The 21922-nt window shown below is 39.5% G+C and overlaps 1 protein-coding gene across 1 annotated transcript in view; it reads left to right on the plus strand.

The window, feature by feature from the left end:
- The first annotated feature begins 1318 nt into the window (after nucleotides 1–1318).
- LOC102862845 (HEAT repeat-containing protein 6-like) overlaps nucleotides 1319–21922 on the plus strand; it is a 34490-nt gene continuing 13886 nt past the window's right edge. Inside the window, 11 exon segments of the mRNA XM_006890893.1 lie at nucleotides 1319–1537; nucleotides 3611–3718; nucleotides 5887–6027; nucleotides 6274–6389; nucleotides 7203–7317; nucleotides 9366–9467; nucleotides 11352–11489; nucleotides 14226–14518; nucleotides 15236–15413; nucleotides 20992–21198; nucleotides 21551–21650. Coding sequence (XP_006890955.1) covers nucleotides 1319–1537; nucleotides 3611–3718; nucleotides 5887–6027; nucleotides 6274–6389; nucleotides 7203–7317; nucleotides 9366–9467; nucleotides 11352–11489; nucleotides 14226–14518; nucleotides 15236–15413; nucleotides 20992–21198; nucleotides 21551–21650 — 1717 coding nt within the window.

The raw sequence follows: 21922 nt of genomic DNA on the forward strand, positions 1-21922 counted from the left end.
CCTACTGGCCCAGTGGTAAGGATTTTTTTCTTAATTTTGGAATATCCATTTCCAAAGCTGGAAAAGATAAAAAGTCTTTTTATCTCTTCCAGTCCTTTTCACTTTCAGGAAGCAAAATTGTGTTAACTGCATATTGCAGGTTGTTGGTGAGTCTTCCTCCAACCCTGATACCACATTCTTCTTCATATAGTCCAGTTTTTGAAATATGTTTAATTTAATTTAGCATACAATTAAGTTTAATTTAGCATGCAAATTGAACAGGCATGGAGAAAGGACACACTCCTGATGCACACCTTTCAGCATTGCATGGTAACCTTATTTAGACCCTACTTTCAAATTACTTTTCTGGGATTATGTGTCCTTATTCAAAGATTCACATTGAAAATGTGGAGAAAGGATAAAAAGTAGAGCAGCTGAAACATATTCAACAAAGCTGTCTTGTATTTTGGTAGCCAGATGGTAATTACACAGCCATAGTCTTTTTTTACTAAAAGGCAACATTTTATTGAGGATGATCTGTGCCAAGGTAAAACCAGGGTTCTGTTACTATGACTAAGAGGCAATGATGTTTTCGAATTAGTAGTTCTGCATCTCTCAGCCTTGAAATCCCTAGGATTCTTCCAACCCACTTTATATGCTAAATGAGGGGGCTTTTTAAAATTGGCTTGGGATTTTTCTTTATTTATTTGTTTTTCCCCAGTCTGAAGTCAGTACTCAGAACAGGAATTGCAACTGTAAAGGTCGCCCGAGGAATGATAGGACCCAGTTCAGGCCCTGATAGACAGTTTATTGAGAAGACACTGCCGGGCTGGCTCTTAAGCAGGAAACCAGCCCCCACTGAAAGTTAGAGAGGGGTTTTATATTCTTACGTGGAATTTGGAGTAGGGGACGCTCACAGATGTTTTCTACAAGAAAGGGAGGGGGGCTGAGGTCTCAGATAACTATTTCTGGGAAAAGGGGTAGAATAGTTTCGCATCTTTGACAGGTGAAAAAAGCACAGCTGCTGCTTCCTGTGATTGGTTCTTTCAGTAGCCATTCCGGGAGAGGAGGGAAAGGGCTCTGCAGTCCTCATAGCAACCTTGCCACGGAGCAAAACTTCTGGGAAATCAAACTCTCCACGTGTCGATCAAGAGTCAAGAAGACATGAATGTAGAAAGTGAAGGCTTCATGCCAATCTCTCTAATAGGACGGCTGTGCATCAAGCACAGAGGACTCTCAGAAAGTGATCAGACCTTATTAGGCATTCCGGAACTGGGGGGCTGGGAATGGGAGAGGAGTAACCCGGAAGTGTTTCCCTAGCTGGGGCGGAGGCAGCACTATGGCTGCGGTGCAGGTAGTCGGCTCGTTCCCTTGTGGGGCGCCGCCGGAGGCGCCGCGGGAACCCCCACCTGAAGTGGGGAGTGGGTTCCGCCGTCTGTCAGCCAGGCTCCGCGCGCTGCGCCCGGACGACAGTAGCTTCGCCCGCACCGAGATCCATTTGCTCTTCGACCAGCTCATCTCCGAGAACTACAGCGAGGACGAAGGCGTGAACTCGGAGGTAGGTCGGGAGGCTGGTGCTGTGTCTGCTGGTACCGCTGCCACCTTTTAGGGACCCCCGCCGGTAGCTCCTGCCTACGGCTCTAGGCTTTCCCTTCTTCTCCTACGCATTACTTATTCCCAAGGTTGTTTGCGTCTTCCCGATCGAAGGACATTCCTTGTTTTTCTTCATCTGGAAGATCCTGCAGTGCTTGGCTCGCTCACACCTTTCAGAACCCGAGCTTTGAAAGACGTAAGGGGAGCTCTGGTGGCCTAGTGGCAAGAAGCTGCACTGCAATCCCAGAGAAACACGGTTCGAATCCACCAGATGCTCTGCCGGAGAAGGAGGCGCAATATCCTCTTGTACCAGTCAGATCTGATTTGACGGTACACGCACACAAAATAATAAAAAATAATAAAAAAAAAAAGTAAAAAAAAAAAGAAAGACGTGATCACCCACCTGTGGTACCACGGTCCTGTTCTCCCTACCATCCCCTCCATTTACAACTCTCACTGTATCAAATTCCCTCATACCCCCAATTCAGTACTCCTGTTTATTAAATACATGGCGCCTCTTTACAGTGTTGTCATAGAGAAAGTCAAGCCAGGTGTTCCTTAAAGGAAAGGGTGGTGAAGCTTCATCTCACATAGTTTGGACGTGTTTTTAGGAGGGACTAGTTATACTTTGGACATGTTGTGAGGAGAGACCGGTCTTTGGAGAAGGACATCATACTTGGGAGGGTGGAGGGACAGCGCAGGAGAGGAAGACCCTCTAGGAGATGGATTGATTCGGTGACTGGGGTAATCAGGATGAGTGTGTTTGAGACAATGAGATTGGCACAGGACAGAGCAGAGTTTAGGGCTGTTGTACATAGGGTCGCGATGGTTGCAAGTGAGTCCAGGGCACATAACAACAGCAGTCCTAGGAGAAGGACATCATGCTTGGAAAGGTAGAGGGTAAGCGAAGAAGGGGAAGATCTTCAGGGAGATGGATTGATATGGTGATTGCCACCGTGGACTTGAGTTTGTTGGGAAGATGGCACGGGATAGCAAGGTTCACATCTGTTCAGAAGGTCACTGGAAGCCACAGTCAACTCTGTGGGCACCTAACAACAGACAGAGACAGTAGAAACTCAAGATTATTAAGTATCTTTTGAAAACAATCTGAAATGGCTGTAAAACCCAAACCAAGTTGATAGTAATCATCAATTCTGACTCATAGTGACCCTGCAGAGAAGAGTAAACCTGCATGTACAGTTTGCAAGCAAAGTCTTTATGGAAGCAAACTGCTACATCTGTCTCCCAGGAAGTGGCTGGTGAGTTCAGTCATCAGCCAAATACTTCACCACAGTCTTTGAGTTGTGGTGTTGGAGAAGAGTATTGAATATCTCATGGACTTCCAAAAGAACAAAACATGTATGGGTTGGAGAAGGTACCCTTGGAGTGATCCTGGGAGGCAAAGATGATAAAGCTTCGTCTCACTTATTTTGGGCATGTTGTAATTCCTCGGAGAGGAACGTCATGCTTGGAAAGGAGGCGAAGGAAAGGAAAACCCTCAACCAGTTGACACAGTGACTGCAGGAATGAGCTTGAGTGTGTCGGAGATTGTGAGGATGACACAGGGTAGGACTGGATGCACATCTGTTACATATTAGTCGTACTTGATGGCACCTAACAACAACATTGCTATGTCTGTAGAGTCTAGAATTGTTTAGGCCACGTTCTTTATTTAACCCAACTCATGGCCACTGAGTTGAGTCGATTCTGACTCTTGGTGACCCTTCATTGGGTTTCTGAAGCTGTAACTCTTGACAGGAAGAGACTGCCCAAGGTTCTCCCAGATGGTCCATTCACACTGCCAACCTTTTTGGTTAGCAGCCTCATATGTTATACACTAAACTACCAGGAATTCCTTTTTTTAAAGCATATTCTCTTCTGCCGGTCCTACTTCTTGCCTTACACCTCTCTTCCCCAACCATGGGTATGAGCATCTGCTTTTATTTTCCAATTTGCTATGTTTTAGGAGTTTTTCCACTTGATTGCTGGATAATATTCTAATTTCTTCATCGTTTTTTTTTCTTTTTTCTTTTGGTAGGATGTCAGTGCTCTTCTAGTCCAAGCTTGCCGACTGGTGCCTCTCCATCAGAATCACCTTGTCAGCAAAGTGTCTAAACTTATTCATCATTTACTTAACAGACTACAGGTAATCATCTGTGTAATTTTAGCATGCAGGTCATAAATTGTGACAATAAAGAAATACTTTTTGAAATACTCTGTCTGTGGTGAGTATTGTAGGCCATCCACCACTGGTAAGCTGTTTCAGGCTCCGCAACCCTCCTTCATGTTTGCAGGGGGAGAGACTGCCCATCTTTCTCCTGCAGAGAAGCTTGTAGATAAGAAAGCACCAAACTTTTGATTAGCAGTACAGTCTTTTCTGCAATGGCTCAAAATGTCAAAAGGTAATTGAAATAGTATCTATCTGTCTTTGGGAATTGAGGAGTACAGGTTCAAGAACCACAGACCTATTTTTGAGTTTCTCTCCTGCCAATTAGAAGTATAACCTTGAGTAAGCTTGTAGCCTTGAAAGATTTACATAGCACTCTCTTGGTGCTTTCTTGCCTATAGATGAAAATGAAATCTATTTAATGAATAATATTTTCCAATATATCACCATTGCTCCTTTGAGAAACTATAGAAAAAGCAAATGCCTTATTTAGAGTGATATTAAAACAAATATGTAATTGTAGGTTAAAAAAACTTCTGGACAATTCTATAAATTTGTTCATTAGAAGTAACCCTTTTTGTTGGGTTCAATAAACCAGTATCATCTAAACCCCATTTCTTACTCATCTTGGGATTTTTCATAGGAAATTTATTTGATTAAAACATATCTAAGTATGAGTTGAAGTGAATCCACCCACCCCTACCTTCCACCAATAATTTTTCTCTTTTCTAAAGCTACCATTTTTGTGGTTTACTTTTATTCTACATTAAAAAAAATTTTTTTTTGGAAGAAAATAAGCACAAGGGTAAAAACCCTATTAGTAAGTTACTGAAAGTCTGCTCTTAAAGCTTTGACTTTTCCTAGAATTTTTTCCACTTTGCTAAATAAGTTGAACATCTTTTTAGAATAGTACAGGGATGAAGACAAAGTATATGGATGCAATTAAGTGCAAAAAACACAGATAAAGACCTTTAGAGTTGACACAAAGTAGGACATATTCTCTTTCCTAAATAGCTTTGCCTTAAGTGAACTTACATGCCTTTTAAAAGGCTAAGACTGTTGTCAGAACCAATTGATAAGTGACCTTCCAGCTAGATTTCCAAGGCTGTAAATCGCTTGGAAGGAGATTGGCCATCTTTCTCCCCTGGAACTGGTGGTGTTTTAAACCACTACACAGGTGTGATTTTAGAGTTACTGGCACAACTTCCTACAGAACTCTTTTTTATATCACCAGAACTCTTTTTTAGAAGTTAGTTCATAGAACCAAGATGGTGGTGGCAAGAGATGCAGCATGAGGAGCTGGAGGTGTGGCAAGCCTCATTGAAACTTGCCACCATGGTCCTCCACAGCCCACAGTTTATAGATACCTAAACAGCCAAACTGTTGACTACTGGTCTTCAATATGGATTGAAGCCCACATCAAGAGGACAAAGATTCTTGAAAAAACATGGCTAACCTTGAGTCTTGCTCCAGACCTGACCCCTGAGCCCAGTTCCAGAGACAAAAGGGAAATATAACTGTCAGCTAAGGAAGTGAAGGAGCCTTAGGGTTCAGCCACCCATCCCCACTGGATTAACCTTGAGAAACACTTTGTAGTCCAGAGGGCAGTAAACATTAGGAAAATATCTTCTAACTGAACAAGAAGACATACAACTTCAACCCAGGACCACCAGTAAGGAGTTAAAATGGGCTCCCCTTCCCCCTTCATCTCAACACTTCTGTTCAGCATAAAGAAGCCAGAGTCTGTGACCCATTCCCAAATGAGAAACTCACAAGTGAATAAGACAATTTCTTTGTTAAAAAAAAATTAATCACCATTGGACTATGTTCTGGCCCCCACTGGATCTTTATCATTTCCTTCACCACTCCCTCCACCCACCAAATTGTGCAGCCCTGTGATTTCATCCCTGCCCATCCTCACTCTTCTGCTCCCAGCCCTCACCCCCTTGTATCCTCCTATATTTTTTTTTACGCTAAAATTAAAAAAAATTAAAAACTAGGGAAGAGCAGGGTGGGCAGGAAGAAAAGTGCAACAATGAATGATATGAAACCCTAAAAAACAACAACAACAAAACCCAACCATTTAAAAACATTTAAAAAAAATAAAAAAAGTTAGTTCATACATATATTTTCCCCTGTCTTGGCAGGTGATTGTTGATGAACAGAACCTGGATTTCCTGTTGGCATATACTATCTCTGCTATTCAGCAATGCAGTGCCTGGACACACATGGAAATTCTTCAAGCGCTGGCGGCTCTAGTTTACTGCAATGGCTCAAAATGTCAAAAGGTAATTTAAATAGTACCTATCTTATCTTCAGGAATTTAGGAGTGCAGGTTCAAGAACCACAGACCTGTTTTTGAGTTTCTCTCCTGCCAATTAGAAGTATAACCTTGAGTAAGCTTGTAGCCTTGAAAGATTTTACATAGCACTCTCTTGGTGCTTTCTTGCCCTGTAGATGAAATAATGTTTAATGAATAATATTTTCTAAGAAACCTTTCTTTGAAACCAACTTTGGCCATTACTTTGCTTTAGTACCTCCCAGACTTGGTCGGCAAGACTGGACTCTTGGTGAAATTGAGTGATCCCACTCAGCCTGACCTAGAAGTGAGGAGGGCTGCAGTGCATTGTATGGCAAACTTGTGTCTCAGGTACGTGGGGCCAATCAGGTTTTTCTATATTTATAATAAGGGGATTCTCTTTGGCTCAGGGTAGCTCTTTCATTCCAATGATAGAGTCAGCCTCAAAAAAGAACCAGCTCATCTCTGCTCTGCTCTCCCCTTATCATTTTTACTGAGATATTTTTATTGTTTGTTTTTAATTTTAGTATTGTTTTTAAAGAAATCTTATAAATAAATGGAAAAAAAATAGCCCATCACTGTCCCTGAAACAGGGTTAAGGTGGTAATATTTGTGCTGTTTGCAAGGTTTGTTTTCTGCTAGCCAGGTTAACTTGTTTCAGAAGATATACTTGTATTAACTTAAGCTGTGGTTAAGATATATCTGTCAAGGCCAGTTTCTTCCCTTTTAAGAAAATGGAACCAATTCCTACCCAGTTCTAGATTGATGCACTAGAAAATGAATAGCACAAATTTGATCTCATTTACAATGTCTTATCTTTCCCAGGCTACTGTTGTCCAGTGGTAAGAAGACAGGTTGAGCAGTGAGATTCTAGCTTGACAGGACCTGCCTCTTTGATTCTCTCTTTGAAAATGAAAAGCAGAATGAGAATGCTTACTTTTTCCACTATGAATTTCTGTTGCCTTCCTCTATGAAAACCATTTCTCCTCCTTCATACTAATTCCACCCTTTTTCCTGTCCCACAGCAGAGAGTAATTATCTAAAGTGTACGGTTTATGATACAGTTCCATCCAAGGGTATATTTACCTCACTTATGTAGGACTAGTGTTTACCTTTCTTGTTAAGAAGAAATTGGACAACTGTGGTTTATTCTGTCTGTTACAGTGTGCCAGGTCAACCATGCTTAGAGGAACACTACCAAAATACCTGCTTCCAGGCGTTCTTGACCACTTTACAGTCTCTAAAGTCACCTGACATGGACGATATCACATTTTGTATGGTAGGTGTGAATACCACCAATCTTGTGAATATTACAGATACATTTGGAAGCAGCAGTAGATCAGATGCTGGTATTAAAGACTTCAGAGGAGTATTTGTTTCTATAAATCTAGGTTTGAAAAGGGAGCTGAATGTTAGGGAGTTTTGCTACCAACTCAAAGGCATGCTGTTCGATTTCACTAGCTACTCCGAGGGAGAAAGATGGACAGTTTCCTTCCATGCAGTTTACAGCCTCTGAGAACCTGCTAGAGGCCTAACTTGAGGACATGCAACAATGACTGTTTTACAAAGGAGTATCCCTTTTTTTATTACTAAGTATGAAAACAGTGTAATTGCAAGCTAACAGCTCCCATCAAAATGGAAAGAAAATGAGTGAATTTCAATAATATTTTTCTTTAAAGAAAATATAATGTACGTATGGCTATTTATGAACATGTTTTGAATTCAAGGTGACAGATTTAAAATAATACAAATCTAAGATTATTAGACCTCTCCAGATAATTGAAGAGCAATAATGCCACTTTGAGGACCAAGGTGTTCCTGATTTAGGCCATGGTCTTTTCAGTCACTTGCTACTTACTTTTCAGTCACATCTGAGAGCTGGAAAATAAATAAAGATCAGAGAAGAACTGATGTCTTAATGCCGTGGTGTTGGAGTAGAGTACTGAATATTCCAAGGACTGCCAAAAGCACAAACAAATATGTCTTAGAGCAGGTGTAGCCAGAGTACTCCTTGGAGGCACAGATTATAAAACTACGTTTCACATGCTTTAGGCGTATTGCTAGGAGAGGCTATTCCTTGGAGTATATCATGCTTGGGAAGGTGAAGGACCAATGAAAGAGAAAACCCTCAACCAGATGGATTGATAGAGTGGCTGCTACAATGGGCTCGAGTATGTCAGAGATTGTGAAGATGACATAGAATATAGGACAGAGTTCAGATCTGTTCATAGGATCCCTGTGGGTCATACTTGACTCGACAGAACCTAACAACAACAATAGGATTATGAACTTTCATTATAGGCTCCTATTCAAATATAACTACTGGGAACAATTTGATTTGCTCAAAGGTGGTTTTCTATGTTATACATACTTCATGTTTTTTAATGGACAATAGTAAACATACCATTTTACAACTTACTCTTTTGTTTTAAACCAAATGTGTTTTGGGTATCTTTTTAGTGCTTGTTGGTCTACCTAATACTTTGTAACTGCTGTAGTTGGGAGATCTTGGACAGATTGCTTAACTTTTCCGAACCTCCATTTCCTCATCCCTGAAATGGTATTGAGACTAAATCACATATGAGGAGTATATGAAATTAAGATGCATGTAAAATGCTCAGAAGAATGCTGTTATTATTGTTGACTCTCATACTTAGCAATGAAATAACTTCTCTTACAGTTAGTGGAAATTGAATTTTCCCCTCTATTTCGCTATTTGAAAGGAAGCTATAGGTCTGGTGAGGGGGTATATTTCTTGTGGACAAATTACAAGAAGTGAGATTATGGAATCCAGGAATCACATAATCAGGATTGTTCCTCCCGATTTATCCTCAGCTCCAGAATACATTGATTTGCCGGAACTTTTAATGTGCTATATCACAGAGCATTCCTGGCTTCTAATCCCAATGTGATGTCTGCTCTCTTTTTTTATTGAAGCTCACCTTTTGTTGTTGTTGTTGTTGTTGCTTTGTATGCTTTGGTTTATAACATGTTAAAGAAGTTCAATAAAAGTATTCTTGCTTTCCAGAAAATTACTAGTTTAGGTAGTCCCTGACTTTTGACCTATTTGAGTTATGATGGAATACAGTGAAGACCATCTTGTGTTTAATAGTGTCTGTTACAAAGAGTGTGGAGTGTAGATTGTGCCGATGTTAAAATTTTCATGCCAAACTCCAAAACAAAGTTCAGATTTATGAAGGTACCAATAACAATGAAACATGTTAAAGATTTTTTTCTTCTTCTTTACCCTAAATGATGTTAGAGTTGATCTCTAGAAAATCTGATTTTATTTTGCCTTTAAGTTGGTCTCCTTTTTTTCCCTCCTAGTTGTTACAAAATGCATTAAAAGGTATACAGTCACTTTTAAATGGTGGGAAGATGAAACTGACAGAGCCTGAAGACCTTGGAGCTCTTCTGGCTGTGCTAAAGGTAAGACATTGCTTATTTAAACCTCACACTCTTGTTCTGGTTGGTATCTGTCCTGCTTAAACCCCAGGCACAGCTTTACATCATCAACCTCAGGTTAGCTTCCAAGTAGTATATTTTAAGAAAGAGTAAGAAAATGTTCAGTTTTTGAGCATACTTAAAGTTAAGCATAGAAAAGAGTATAATGTACAAGAATTTTATGAATTATAAGATTTAATATACAAGATTTATGTTATTTATTTTAATTTATTATTATTTCTTTTACTTATTTAAAAAAATATAGGGCGCTCTGGTGGCCTAGTGGTAAGAAGCTGCACTGCAATCCCAGAGATGCGGTTTTAATCCACCAGATGTTCTGCTGGAGAAGGAGAGGCAATCTCTTCCTCTACCAGTCAGATCTAATTTGACAGTACACACAAAAAGTAGTAAAATAAAATAAAAATAATTCCATTTAAAAAAAAGAATGTAGAAAATGTACAAAAATTTTATCTCTGAAACTTAACTTAGAGGTAGATTTTGAAGTATGATCTGTGGGTACTTTTTGGTGATGGTGGTGGTGGTGGTGATGTTACATGCCATCAAGTTGAGTTCAACTCACACCACTCTCATGAAGAGTAAGTCTGAACCCACTCTTCTCCTGTGCCCTCCTTGTCATCTCTGACATTCAGGCCTATTGCTACCATCACTCAGTCAGTCCATCTCATTGAGGGTCGTCTTTCTCACTGACGCTCCACCTTTCCAAGAAAAATGTCCCTCTGCAAGGAATAACCCCTCCTACCAACATACCCAATGCAGCTTCTCTGCTCTTGCCTCCGAGGAACACTCTGGCTACACTTTGTCCAAGACCTGTCTTATTTATTCTGTTTTCTTTTTAGATGATCTTAAACCAGCTTGAACCTGTTTGTATTTTTAAAAAGTACATACCAAAAAAAAAAGTACATACTGGCTTCTTGGTTTTCTCTCCTAACAGAAGGCAGTCCGGTCAGCAGACTGTCATCCTTTCTAACTCCTGAGATTGAGGTAGTGAGGAATAAGACAGCTTCTCGGAGAGCCCAGCTGTCTTCAGGTCAGCCAGGAGAGAGTAGGATGTTTCCTGTTGACCTCAGGTTTAACTTTAACTTAAATAAAAACCAGGATTTTTATGCTTTCCCTGGCCCATCTCCCCTATGCCAAAATCAATAGATAGTTAAAGAATTAGATGTGGAGAAAACAAACCAGCCAAACCCACTGCCGTCAAGTCAGTTCTGCCTCTTGGCAACCCTCTCATTGGGCTTCCAAGGCCGTAAAACACTATGAGAGGATGCTTTCTCAGCTAGAGTAGTGGATGGATTTGAATGATTGACCTTTTGGGCTCCTCATATAGGATTGTAATTGTTCAGTGTTGTTAAGTCGGCTCTGACTCATAGCCACCTTATGTACAGCAGAATGAAACTGCCCGATCCTGGACTGTCTTTGGTTAAGTGATATAAATAAAATGATATATTAAGAAGGTTTATGTATATCTAAACCCATTGCAAATCTTAACAGGAGATTGCCTATCTTTCTCCCTGAGAGCAGCTGGTGGATTTGAACTGTTGACCTTTCAGTTACCAGCCATATAGAGATAGGTAAAATTGGTGAATTTTCTAAATTAACAACAATAATGAGGAATAAATAAACTGATTTCTAAGTCTAATCTAATTTAATGTGGTCAAACCTTATTGGAGGCCAGTGAAGGTTAAGCTCTCCTTTAAACCTCAAATCTTCATAGTGCCTGTGCTCTGCCCTGTACTTGCTTCATTAATAAGTTTCTAAATGTGAATTGGTTTGTGTAAATAACCCAGACCATAATGAATTATTTTGACCTTGAATTTGTATGTGTGTTGCTTTCTTAATCATCATTATTAGAAATCCATGTTTCATGGGCTCCCTGGACTAAACATAGAGATGCCTACAGTATTATACCCCACTCTGCTTCCCCAGTATGATGGGCGACCGCCTGCCACACCACAGCAGTCAGAATCCTGCACATCCCGGCCAAATGTGGTATGTTACTGCTATTGAAGCTATGGGCTGTTTGTTTTCAGTTGATTGCTATGCATGCTTCCTATGATTTGCATCATTACAACCCCAAAGGCACACTCGGAATTTGATTTCAGAGTAGGCTGTTTAGCATCATAAGTTTAAATTCATCAGAGTCTCGAAAGTACCAGTTAACGCATTTACTTCTAAAAAGTGTAGGCTATAAAGGACCAGGAAACCTTTTCTGTAAAGGGCTAGATAATAAATATTTTAGGTCTCTTTCACAACTGCTCGCTCCACTGTTGTAGTGCAAAAGCAACTGAAAGCAATTTGTAGATGAATGGACATGGGTATATTCCCATAAAATTTTATTTACAGAAACTGCAAACCTTTAGGACATAATTTGTCAGCTTATCTTAACATCATAGGAAGCTCACCTGCTGGTCAGCTCACTTTTTCTTCCAATCTCTATCCAACAACAAAACCAGACCCTCTGCCTTCAAGTCGATTTCAACTCAAAATAACCCTGTAGTCCAGAATAGAACTGCCCCATGGGACTTCCAAGGCTGTAAAAGTTTGTGGAAGCATACTGCTAGATCTTTATCTTATGCAGGGGTTAGTAGGTTTGAACCATTGACCTTTTAGTTATCAGCTGAATTCTTTAACCACTTGGCTACCATAGCTTTTATACGCTCTGTATTCACTCAATTTCCCAGCCTTTCCATAGCTGTTCTCTCTCTCTTTCATGTGTTAGAGAGCCTAAACCATTCAGATAAGTGGTCACAATATTACATACAAAAATAGAATATCTAATAAAATGCTTATAATTAGAAATGCATTCACTTGGTCAACATAAGCTATATGCTAGACATGGTACTAATAAGCACTTACTATATATACTAGATGTGGTACTAAGAATTAAAGTTAGAGCTCAAGCAGGTTAGAAGTTTATCAGGGGAGAGGGGTGATGGATATGTAAACAACTCTATACCCACTCCTCAGCTCTCAACTTACTGAAGTTCCGAAGACCAGGTTATGAAAAATTTGTTGTGATGTGCCATCAAGTAGCCTGCAACTCATAGCGACCCTATGTACAATAGCCTTAAACCCTGCTCTAACCTTTGCCAATCTATTGTTTCCGACACACCTATCTTCATTACCCCAGAGACTGAATCAATCCATCTTATCGAGGGTCTTCCTGCGCTGTCCCTCCACCCTCCCAAGCATGACTCTCCTCTCTAAGGACTGATCCCGCCTTGCATTATGAAAAAATGGAGAATAACTATATTAGATCACAAAATAAAGAGAACTGCTTTACATTACTGTCTAATGTATGATTCCATAGCTACCAAGCCACTGAGAATCATGCTTTGGTCGAATTGACACACAACCATCACATTACTTCACACCTTGGCAGACTGCTAGGCACAGGTTGTTAATGCACAGAATAGTTGGATAGCTCATTTACCCCCCTGTTTTCCTAAGTATGAAGTGTTGGATAGCATTATCAATAAGGGAAGAGTAGTTATAATTCAGTGTTAAGATTTCCTTCATCAGAATATTCACAGAATATGCTCAGAACACATTCTGAGCATCCAGCCCCATGAAGGAGTGAGACTAAATGAGACTAAAGTATATAATCTATAATAGTGACTAGTCTAGAGAAGAAAACAAGAGTGTTTCATTCAGAGAAAGAGTGCACTCAGCCCGTTAGTTATCCAGTAAAGCTAGAGTTTCAGATGCATGGGGTGTTAGGGTGGTGCTAGTGTAGAAAAAAGACTCATTGCAGTTTAGTTAATTCCAATTCATAGTGACCCTGTAGGGCAGAGGGGAACTGCTTCACAGGGTTTCCAAGACTGTAAATCTTTACAGAAACATGCTGTGTTACATCTTTATTCTTTGGAGTAGCTGGTCGTTTGAACTCCTGACCTTTCAATTAGGGTCTGAGCTCTTAACCACTGTGCCACTGAGAAGCCAGTATGTATCAGAGACCAAATTGTGACAGCCTTGTATGATATCCTGAGAAATTGAGGTTTTTATGTTTTAAGTGCTGAAGATTCATTGAAGAATCTTAACATAAGAAATAACCAAAGTAGATGCGATATATACCTTTCTTTCCCAAGGCCTGAGACTTTGGTAATCTGGAGGAGGGCACAGATTGCAGTAATATTTATATGTCAGAAAGCAGGAAGTAGGAGAAAAGAAAGAAACTGGCTTTTACTTAATTTCTGTAAAGACTTTGTGCCCTAAAATATACATTGTGCCTAAAGGATTAACTTCTCTCGTAGGCATCTCTTGCAGTATTGTATATCTTGTTTTGGAGAATTAAACTGTTATTAGACCTAAGAATTAATAATCCTCAACTCCTTTTTTTGGATCCCTTCTTGAAAAAGGCTGAAAACTTAAATCTGCTGTGCAGGATAGATGTCATAAGCCTGTGCTTACAGAGGAGGAAGGTAAAACTCAGAAGACTAAATGAATTTGCCCGGGCCCACAGAGACAAAGCTAGAACATGGGTCACATATTTTGCTCTGTCTCATATATTTTATTTCTTCCAGTTCAGTAGGATGTGTGAGCACTTAGCATAGTGCTTGCTTCATAGGGTATTAAGTAAGTGCCACTTTCTTTCTTTTCTCCTCTTCTTTCTTCAAACTGCCATTGGAAAGATATTCAGTATTTATGAAACGAAATACCAGTGATTACTTTAAAAGCTATTTTGAAATAGCTATCATGTATGTTTTCACTTGCTCCTGAAATCAGAACAAAAAGAAAAAAGCAAAAGTAAAATCCAAGAAAGTCCAACAAGGAGAGGAAGAGGAAGAAGACTCCAGTGGTGACGTAGAGGCAGCACCAGCCACAGGCAGAGCGAACCTTCATAGAGGGCGTACTCAGTGTCCCTCTTCTCTGGGTGCCCAGAGTTTGCCATTAGATGCAAGTGGAGCCGCAGGAAAAGATCACGTCTTCTCACCATTCAGTTCTTCCAGTTGGAAAAGAGTCAGCAGTAGTGAATCAGACTATTCTGATGCTGAAGGAGGCATGCAGAGTAAAATGAGGTAGTAGTTTTTGGTAATATTTTTGTATTTTCTAATCTACATATAAGTCTGTGACTTTGCTTTACAATCTGACTGCTGCACATGATTTTCAGGAAGATTCACATTCGACGATAAAGCCCTTAGTGTTGCTCTGAATATGCCTTACTCCCTTACTTTGCCTTTGTATATTCTTCTCTATCTAGAGTATTCTTTCCTTCACTTTTTCTTTCTGCCCTCTTAACCACTGTTAGTCTTCAGTATGAGCTCACTGATTGTCTTTGAGAACCCTTTCAGTCCACACCCCACAAACACACAACTTAGTATTAATCATAACATGCTGTAGTTTTCTCTCTACCTGTCCATCTCTGCCATTAACCATTGCTAGAGGTTGTTGTTGCTGTTGTTAGGTGCCATTAAGTTGAGGACCTTTGCTTCCATTTGCCAGTTTAACACAGTGCCTCCTGTAGATGGGTGTTCTGTAGAGTTTTATAATCCACACTAGTTTTACAACTAAGATGTTGCTTTCTTGCTATCTAATGTGTTTTGTGATTTTTAGCTTTATTAACCTCTTATATAAGAAATTGCTGTTATGTGTTTTTCTCATGTTGAAAAACTGTATTTTAACATCTTAACACCTTGATGGCTTAGTTAGTATTAAATTTAAATTGACTGGGATAAATGTATTACATGTATACTTTTTTTAAATGATTTTTCTCTCCCTTCTCTTGTGTATTAAAGGTCTTACCAAGCCAAAGTTCGCCAAGGAGCATTAGCTTGTTTTCTTTCTACTATAAAATCAATGGAAAAAAAAGTTCTTTATGGCTACTGGTCTGCCTTTGTTCCTGATACACCTGAACTTGGAAGCCCACAGTCTGTGTCCTTGATGACTCTTACATTAAAAGACCCATCTCCAAAGGTAAGAGAGCTTTAAAGCTTTATAATAGTAAAGGAGAAAAAAATTTCTAAATCTTTGGGATTTTTCCTCTGCTGCATGTTCTCTCAATACAGCTCTTATCAGTATTAACCCACACTAACCACCTTAGGTATAACACTGAGGTATAACTGAGCATCTGTGCTTCTCCTCCTCTTACAGAAATGTTGATTCATGTGTTGTTTATAGTAAAAAACATCAGAAATTACATAAGCAATGGAGTATTATGAAATGAAATGAATATTAAGAATAAGGCTTACAAAAATGCTTATAATTTATAATTATAATGTTATAATTTATAACAGCACAGGATAAACAATTACATATACAATCCTATCACGACTGTGGCTTTTCTCTTTGAATTTTCATTTCCTCAGATGACATGTAGCAAAGATTAACATCTTTTTATGAGAGAAACTTTTTTTCAAAGAGAAAACAGAGAATGGTTTGGCAGGTTGTGAATAGCTACAGTAAGATGTTCTGTGTTTGTTTCTTTGCATGTTATGGCCTCTCTGAAAGCTCTTAATCAAGTAAAGGTCTGCTACTATTTAGGGCACCATTTATAATAATGAAAGACATGTGAAGTAGGTTAAGCATTCTGGAAGGTCAACACTTTGAACCCCACAGCTGCTGTGAAGGAGAAAGAGAAAGTAGTCAGCTCCCATGAAGATTTATAGCCTCAGATATTCTGCCAGGCAGTTCTGTCCTGTAGGCATCATAAGGATTCAGAACAGACTCAGCAGCAGTGAGATATACTCATGAACGTTAAAAATTTATGCTGAATGGCATTTGAAGTCTTTGGATAAGTAACTGCCTAATCATTAGGGTTAATTATGCCAGTGTTGATGATGATGCTCTAGACCATCAAGTCGGAATCAACTCATAACTGACTCTCTACAGGGTTTCCTGAGACAGTAAATTGCATGGGACTTGACTGTCCATCTTTCTTTCATGAAGCACCTACTGGATTTGAACCATGTACCTTTGCATTGGCAGTGCAACTCATTACCATTAGGCCAGGAGTATTCCTTTTTTGGTTTTGTGATTTTCCCTTCTTTTGGGGAGGACAGAGGAGGGAATGTTGGAACTTTCTAGTGCATTGGGACTTCCTGTGATCATCTCTTTGAATAGCTAATTACAAAAGAAAACTTTCATGTAACCCGTCAGATGCTTTCACAAGGTAAATAAAAATAAATCAGTATGAACTCGACAGCAGTGAGTTTGCGTTTTTGATTACTGGAAGGCCTTATAGGGTATTTTAAATGCTGACTTACGAAAAATGGAGGGTCAGCAAAAGAGAGGAACACCTTCTATGGATTGAATGGGATGGATTGATAAAATAACTGTGGCAGTTGGGCTCAGATGTATCAAGGATAATGAGGCTGGCGTAGGATAGGGCAGGGTTCAGATTTATTGTTGATAGAGTCATTGTGAGTTGTACTCTATGGCACCTAACAACAAGTAATTGAACCAGGAGAAATATATCAGACTGAGACAGTATGAAATGAGAACCTGGAAGAAAAATAGAAGATGAGTGAAGATAATGAAATTAGTAATGGCGCATTTAGTATTGGGAAGGAAAATTATTATAGTTTAGTTGAAGACCCACTAGCTTGGGGCCACTATCAGCAGTGACCATGAAATGAGTACCTTGGCATAGTAGCATCCCTGGTTAACCACGATACTGATATGATCTAGGCTAAGGGCATGTGGGACATTATGGGTTTAGGATATGACTACAGAAGGGTTAAAGCTGCAAGGAAGTAATTTTTTTTTTTTTATTTTTACATTCTTTAAATGTTTAAGTTGTGTTAAAAGTGCTGTGAGAAACTATATTTTACAAGGCGATCTTATCCATCTCTTTGACTTGAGGACCTTTTAAAAAGTTTTACTGTTTACTTTGTTGAATAGGAGGAATGTGATAAGAACAAAAGAATGTGATGAGAAAAAAAGATAAAGAACTTCCTTTTGGAAATGTCCTAGATAAAATTTAAATGCAACATGAGGGTCTTAACCAAAAAACAAAACAAATCCCAAAGTCATGCCATTGAGTCAATTCCAACTCATGGCAGTCCTCTATTGGGTTTCCAAGGCCATACATCTTAATAGGAGTAGTTGTTGTGTGCCGTCAAGTTAGATCCGACTCATAGGTGACCCACCAGGGGATTTTCAGAGACAGTAAATCACACAGGAAGAGATTATCCATCCTTCTCCCTCATAGTAACTGGTGGATTCAAACCATGTGCTTTTGAGATTGCAGTTATCAATAGGCCACTGTTGTTGTTATGTGCATTTGAGTCAACTCTGACTCATAGCGACCCGGTGAACAACAGCTCTGAACCTTGCTCTATCTTGAGCCAATTTCATTGCCTCTGACACACCTACTTCCATTGCCCCAGTCACTGAGACAATATATCTCATTCAGGGTCTTTCTCTCTTGCACTGTCTCTCCACCTTTCCAAGCATGATGTCCTTCTCACTAGAGCTCCACTATAGCAGTAGACTGCCTATCTTTTTCCATACGAGTGGTTAGTGGATTTGAACCACCAACCTTTCACTTAGCAGCCCAGCACATAATGCACCAAAACCCAGGCATCATTCTTTGCATTAAAAAGAATGAAAGAAATGGTTCTGATCAGCCAGTTCCATTTAATAATGTAATAATGCCATTTAATAATGTAATAAATTCCATTTAATAATAATGTTCCATCAATCATAATGTAGTATGATTGAACTTAACAGATTTTCACCAGATAATGGTTTAAAAAACAAAACAGCTTACTGCCACTGAGTTGAGAAGTCATAGGACACAGTAGAACTGTCCAGGGGATCCCCAAGGCTGTAATTCTTTAGGAAAGTAGACTGCCACTTTCTTTCTCCTCAAGCAGCTGGTGGGTTCAGACCACCAGCCTTTTGATTAGAAGGCAAGCACCAGAGCTCAGATAGTAATTTAGAAGGATATGAAGAAAGTAAGTGTGGTGATTATTGTCCACAACAAGTTTGACTTCTGCAAAATCTCCCAAGTGTGACTAATTGTACATCAAGACATATGTTAGAAGAAAGTACTGTGGTAGAAGATGTCCATAAAAGACTTTGAAAGAAGACACCAATAACATTTGGGTATATTTTTTTCCCTGTCTCACACACTGTTTAATTCTTCAGTTGACCTTATGTTTTAATAAGCCAGAAACATAAATAGATTGTTCTCATACTCTAAATTAGAAGGGGCTTTTTTTTAATTTGTTTTACTATGGTGTAGCTAGATTTCAAAGTGAAGCTTAAGCAAAGTGAAGTATTTCAATGTAATGTGAGGAGAGCTGAAATTGGAGAATAAAAAGGGAAGAACTTGCTCTGCATTTCTCAAGCTAAGAGAACTGGAAAGCAAGTTTAAACGTCAAGTTGCAATATTGAAAAGATGCTAAGGACAATATATTGGACGACCCAGAAAGCATCAAAAGAAGATGGAAGGAATACACAGGATCACTGTACCAAAAAAAACTTATTGACACTGAAAAATTTTAGGAATTACCATATGAACAGAAGCCAATGGTAATGAAGGGGGAAGTGGAAACTACATTGAAGGCATAGGCAAAAAATTAGGCACCAGGAGTCAAAGTGTTTTAATAGATGAAGCCTTGGATGCTCTCGCCATTCAATGCCAGGAAATTTGGAGGATAGATGTTTGTCCAGTGCATTGGGAGAGGTCCATATTTATTTCTATTCCCAGGAAAAGTGATCCAACAGAATGTGGAAACTGTCAAACAGTATCATTAATATCACATGTAAGCAAAATAGTGCTGAAGATCATTCAAAAACAGCTGCAATAGAACATATATAGGGAACTGCCAGAATGGGATATCATCACCGATGTCAGATGGATCCTGGCTGAACATGGGCAATTCCTGAAGAATGTCTGTTTGTGCTTTATTGACTGTGTAAAGATGTTTGACTGTGTGGATCATAACAAGCTGTAGCTGACATTGAGAAGAATAGGCATCCCAGTGCAGTTAATTGTGCTCATGTGATACCTGGACCTGGACCAAGAGGCTATTGTGCAAACAGAACAGGGAATCACTGCATGGTTGCACATGAAGGAGTGTGCCAGGGTTGTATTCTCCCTCCATACATACTTATTTAATCTCTATGCTGAGCAGATCATTCAAGAAGCTGGACTCAAGTAAGAGGAACGTGGCATCTAGATTGGAGGGAGTCTCATCAATAACCTGCATTATGCTTGCTGAAAGTGAGGAGGACTTGAAGTACTTGTTGCAGAAGAGCACGGAATGCAGCCTTCAATGTGGATGCATCTTATTGTCAAGAAAACAAAGATTCTTACCACTAAACCAGTAGGCAACATCATGATAGATAGGAAAAAGATAGAAACTGTCAACTTCATTTTACTTGGATTCACAGTTAACACCCTTGGTACCAGCAGTCAGAAAATCAAGAGACTTAAATTATTGAGAAGTACTGATGTCAGTTTGAGGACCAAGGTGTGTTTGATTCAGGCCATGGTTTTTCAGATCACTTGCTGTTCATCTGTGAGCTCTACAATGAATAGGGATAATAGAAGAAGAATTGATGTCTTGAGCTGTGGTGTTGGCGAAGAGAACTGAATATCCCATGGACGGACAAAAGAACAAACAGATATGTCTTGGAAAGGGTGCAGCCAGAGTGCTCTTTAGCGGCAAGAATGATGAGGCTTCACCTCACATACTTTGGGCATGTTGTTAGGAGGGGCTGTTCCTTGGAGGGTCGGTGAAGGAGAGGAAGACCCTCTACCAGGTGGGTTGACACAGTGACTATGACTAGTGTGTCAGAAAGCGTGAGGATGGCACAGGAGTAGGACAGGGTTCAGATCTGCTGTTCATAGAGTCACTATGAGTTGTACTCGACTGACAGCACCTAAAACTACCAAGGGCATAGCTAAGGCTTACTTCCTGCCCTGAGGAATCCTGACAGCAATGTGATTTTTTTTTTTTTTTAGCAAGAGAAAGAAACTGAGGTTTATTAGACGTTCGTAGCAGACTATGAACAGGTCAGGCAGCAGTGTAATTTTAAGTTGTTGGTTGTCTGTTGTTTTTAGGTCAGGACCACAAATGTCTATAGTATTTTTGCCCAGGTAATGTATGCAATATATGGTTTTTGTAAACTGTGGAATCCCCTAGGCCACAAGTTTCCTATGTGTATTAAGAGCATGGGCACATGATTTCCAGCGTGATATTATATGCAAACTATGGTAGTGCATGTGTACTTTTAGGCTTAATAGATAATCTCATCTTTAAGTTTTTACTTAAAATGATCTTGTTGTGTACCGTCAAGTTGGAACAGATCCATAGCTGATTCATGGGTTGTCAGAGGCAGTTAATTGCACTCTGCCCATCCTCCTATACAGTACCTGGTGGATTCGAAGTGCATGCCTTCAGGATCGCAGTGCAGCTTCGTATCACTAGGCTATCAGAGTTCCCTAAAATGATCTTGTACTTAAAACATTTTTTTAAGTCTCATACACTTGTGACTCCTGCTTTGTAACTAATAGATGTGAATCCCCTTTAAATTTCAGACCCGCGCCTGTGCTCTGCAGGTTTTGTCAGCCATCTTGGAAGGCTCAAAGCAGTTTCTGTCTGTTGCTGAAGATACCAGTGACCACAGAAGGGCTTTTACTCCCTTCTCTGTGATGATCGCATCCAGCATTAAAGAGCTGCACAGGTGTCTTTTGTTAGCTTTGGTAGCAGAATCGTCTTCACAAACTCTTACTCAGATAATTAAGGTAAATATACCAAGGCATCTGTGGACTCCCAATGGATTTCTCCATTTTAATTTTTTATAATGTTTTACATTGTCCAACATTAACACAAGACTATAAATAGTACTTTCACCAAAGATTTCCTGTTTAGAAATCCTTACCTACTTCTGTGATCATATAAATAAATGACTTCTTAAAAAGTAATTCTTTATCTTTAAACTATTGTGTTAATAAGAATTCAAGAGTTCTTTTCTCTTCCTTCCAATAAAAAAGGACAGATACTGAAATAAGTATAAGAAGATTTAAAATTCAGTTCTTTACAATTTTTCTAGACTGACTTAGCCAGATCTATTCATGGTCCTTTTGTGTTTTGCAGTGCCTTGCAAATTTAGTATCAAATGCACCTTACAATCGTCTGAAACTCAGCCTTTTGACCAAAGTCTGGAACCAGATAAAGCCTTATATCCGCCACAAAGGTTGGTATTAGCCAGGGAGCCAGAGCATTTCCATTTTTATAAACAGGCTTAAAGAGAGATAGGCGTGTGAACTGATGTTTACCTAGTTTTTAAATCTCTAAGACATACCTGTCTTTCTTTACAACCGTGGAGGAAACCAACTGTTACTACAACACTTTTGACCCTTGGAGACCTAATGGTCTTCACTGGAAGAAAGGGAAGTAGAGAATTAAATGCTTTAGTCATGTAGGGAGATGATGGATGGGTGGATGGATGAATAGATATCATCCTCA

The sequence above is a fragment of the Elephantulus edwardii genome, unplaced genomic scaffold (assembly GCF_000299155.1).
Source record: "Elephantulus edwardii isolate Elephantulus edwardi_28Jun2011 unplaced genomic scaffold, EleEdw1.0 scaffold00094, whole genome shotgun sequence".
Lineage (NCBI taxonomy): Eukaryota > Metazoa > Chordata > Mammalia > Macroscelidea > Macroscelididae > Elephantulus > Elephantulus edwardii.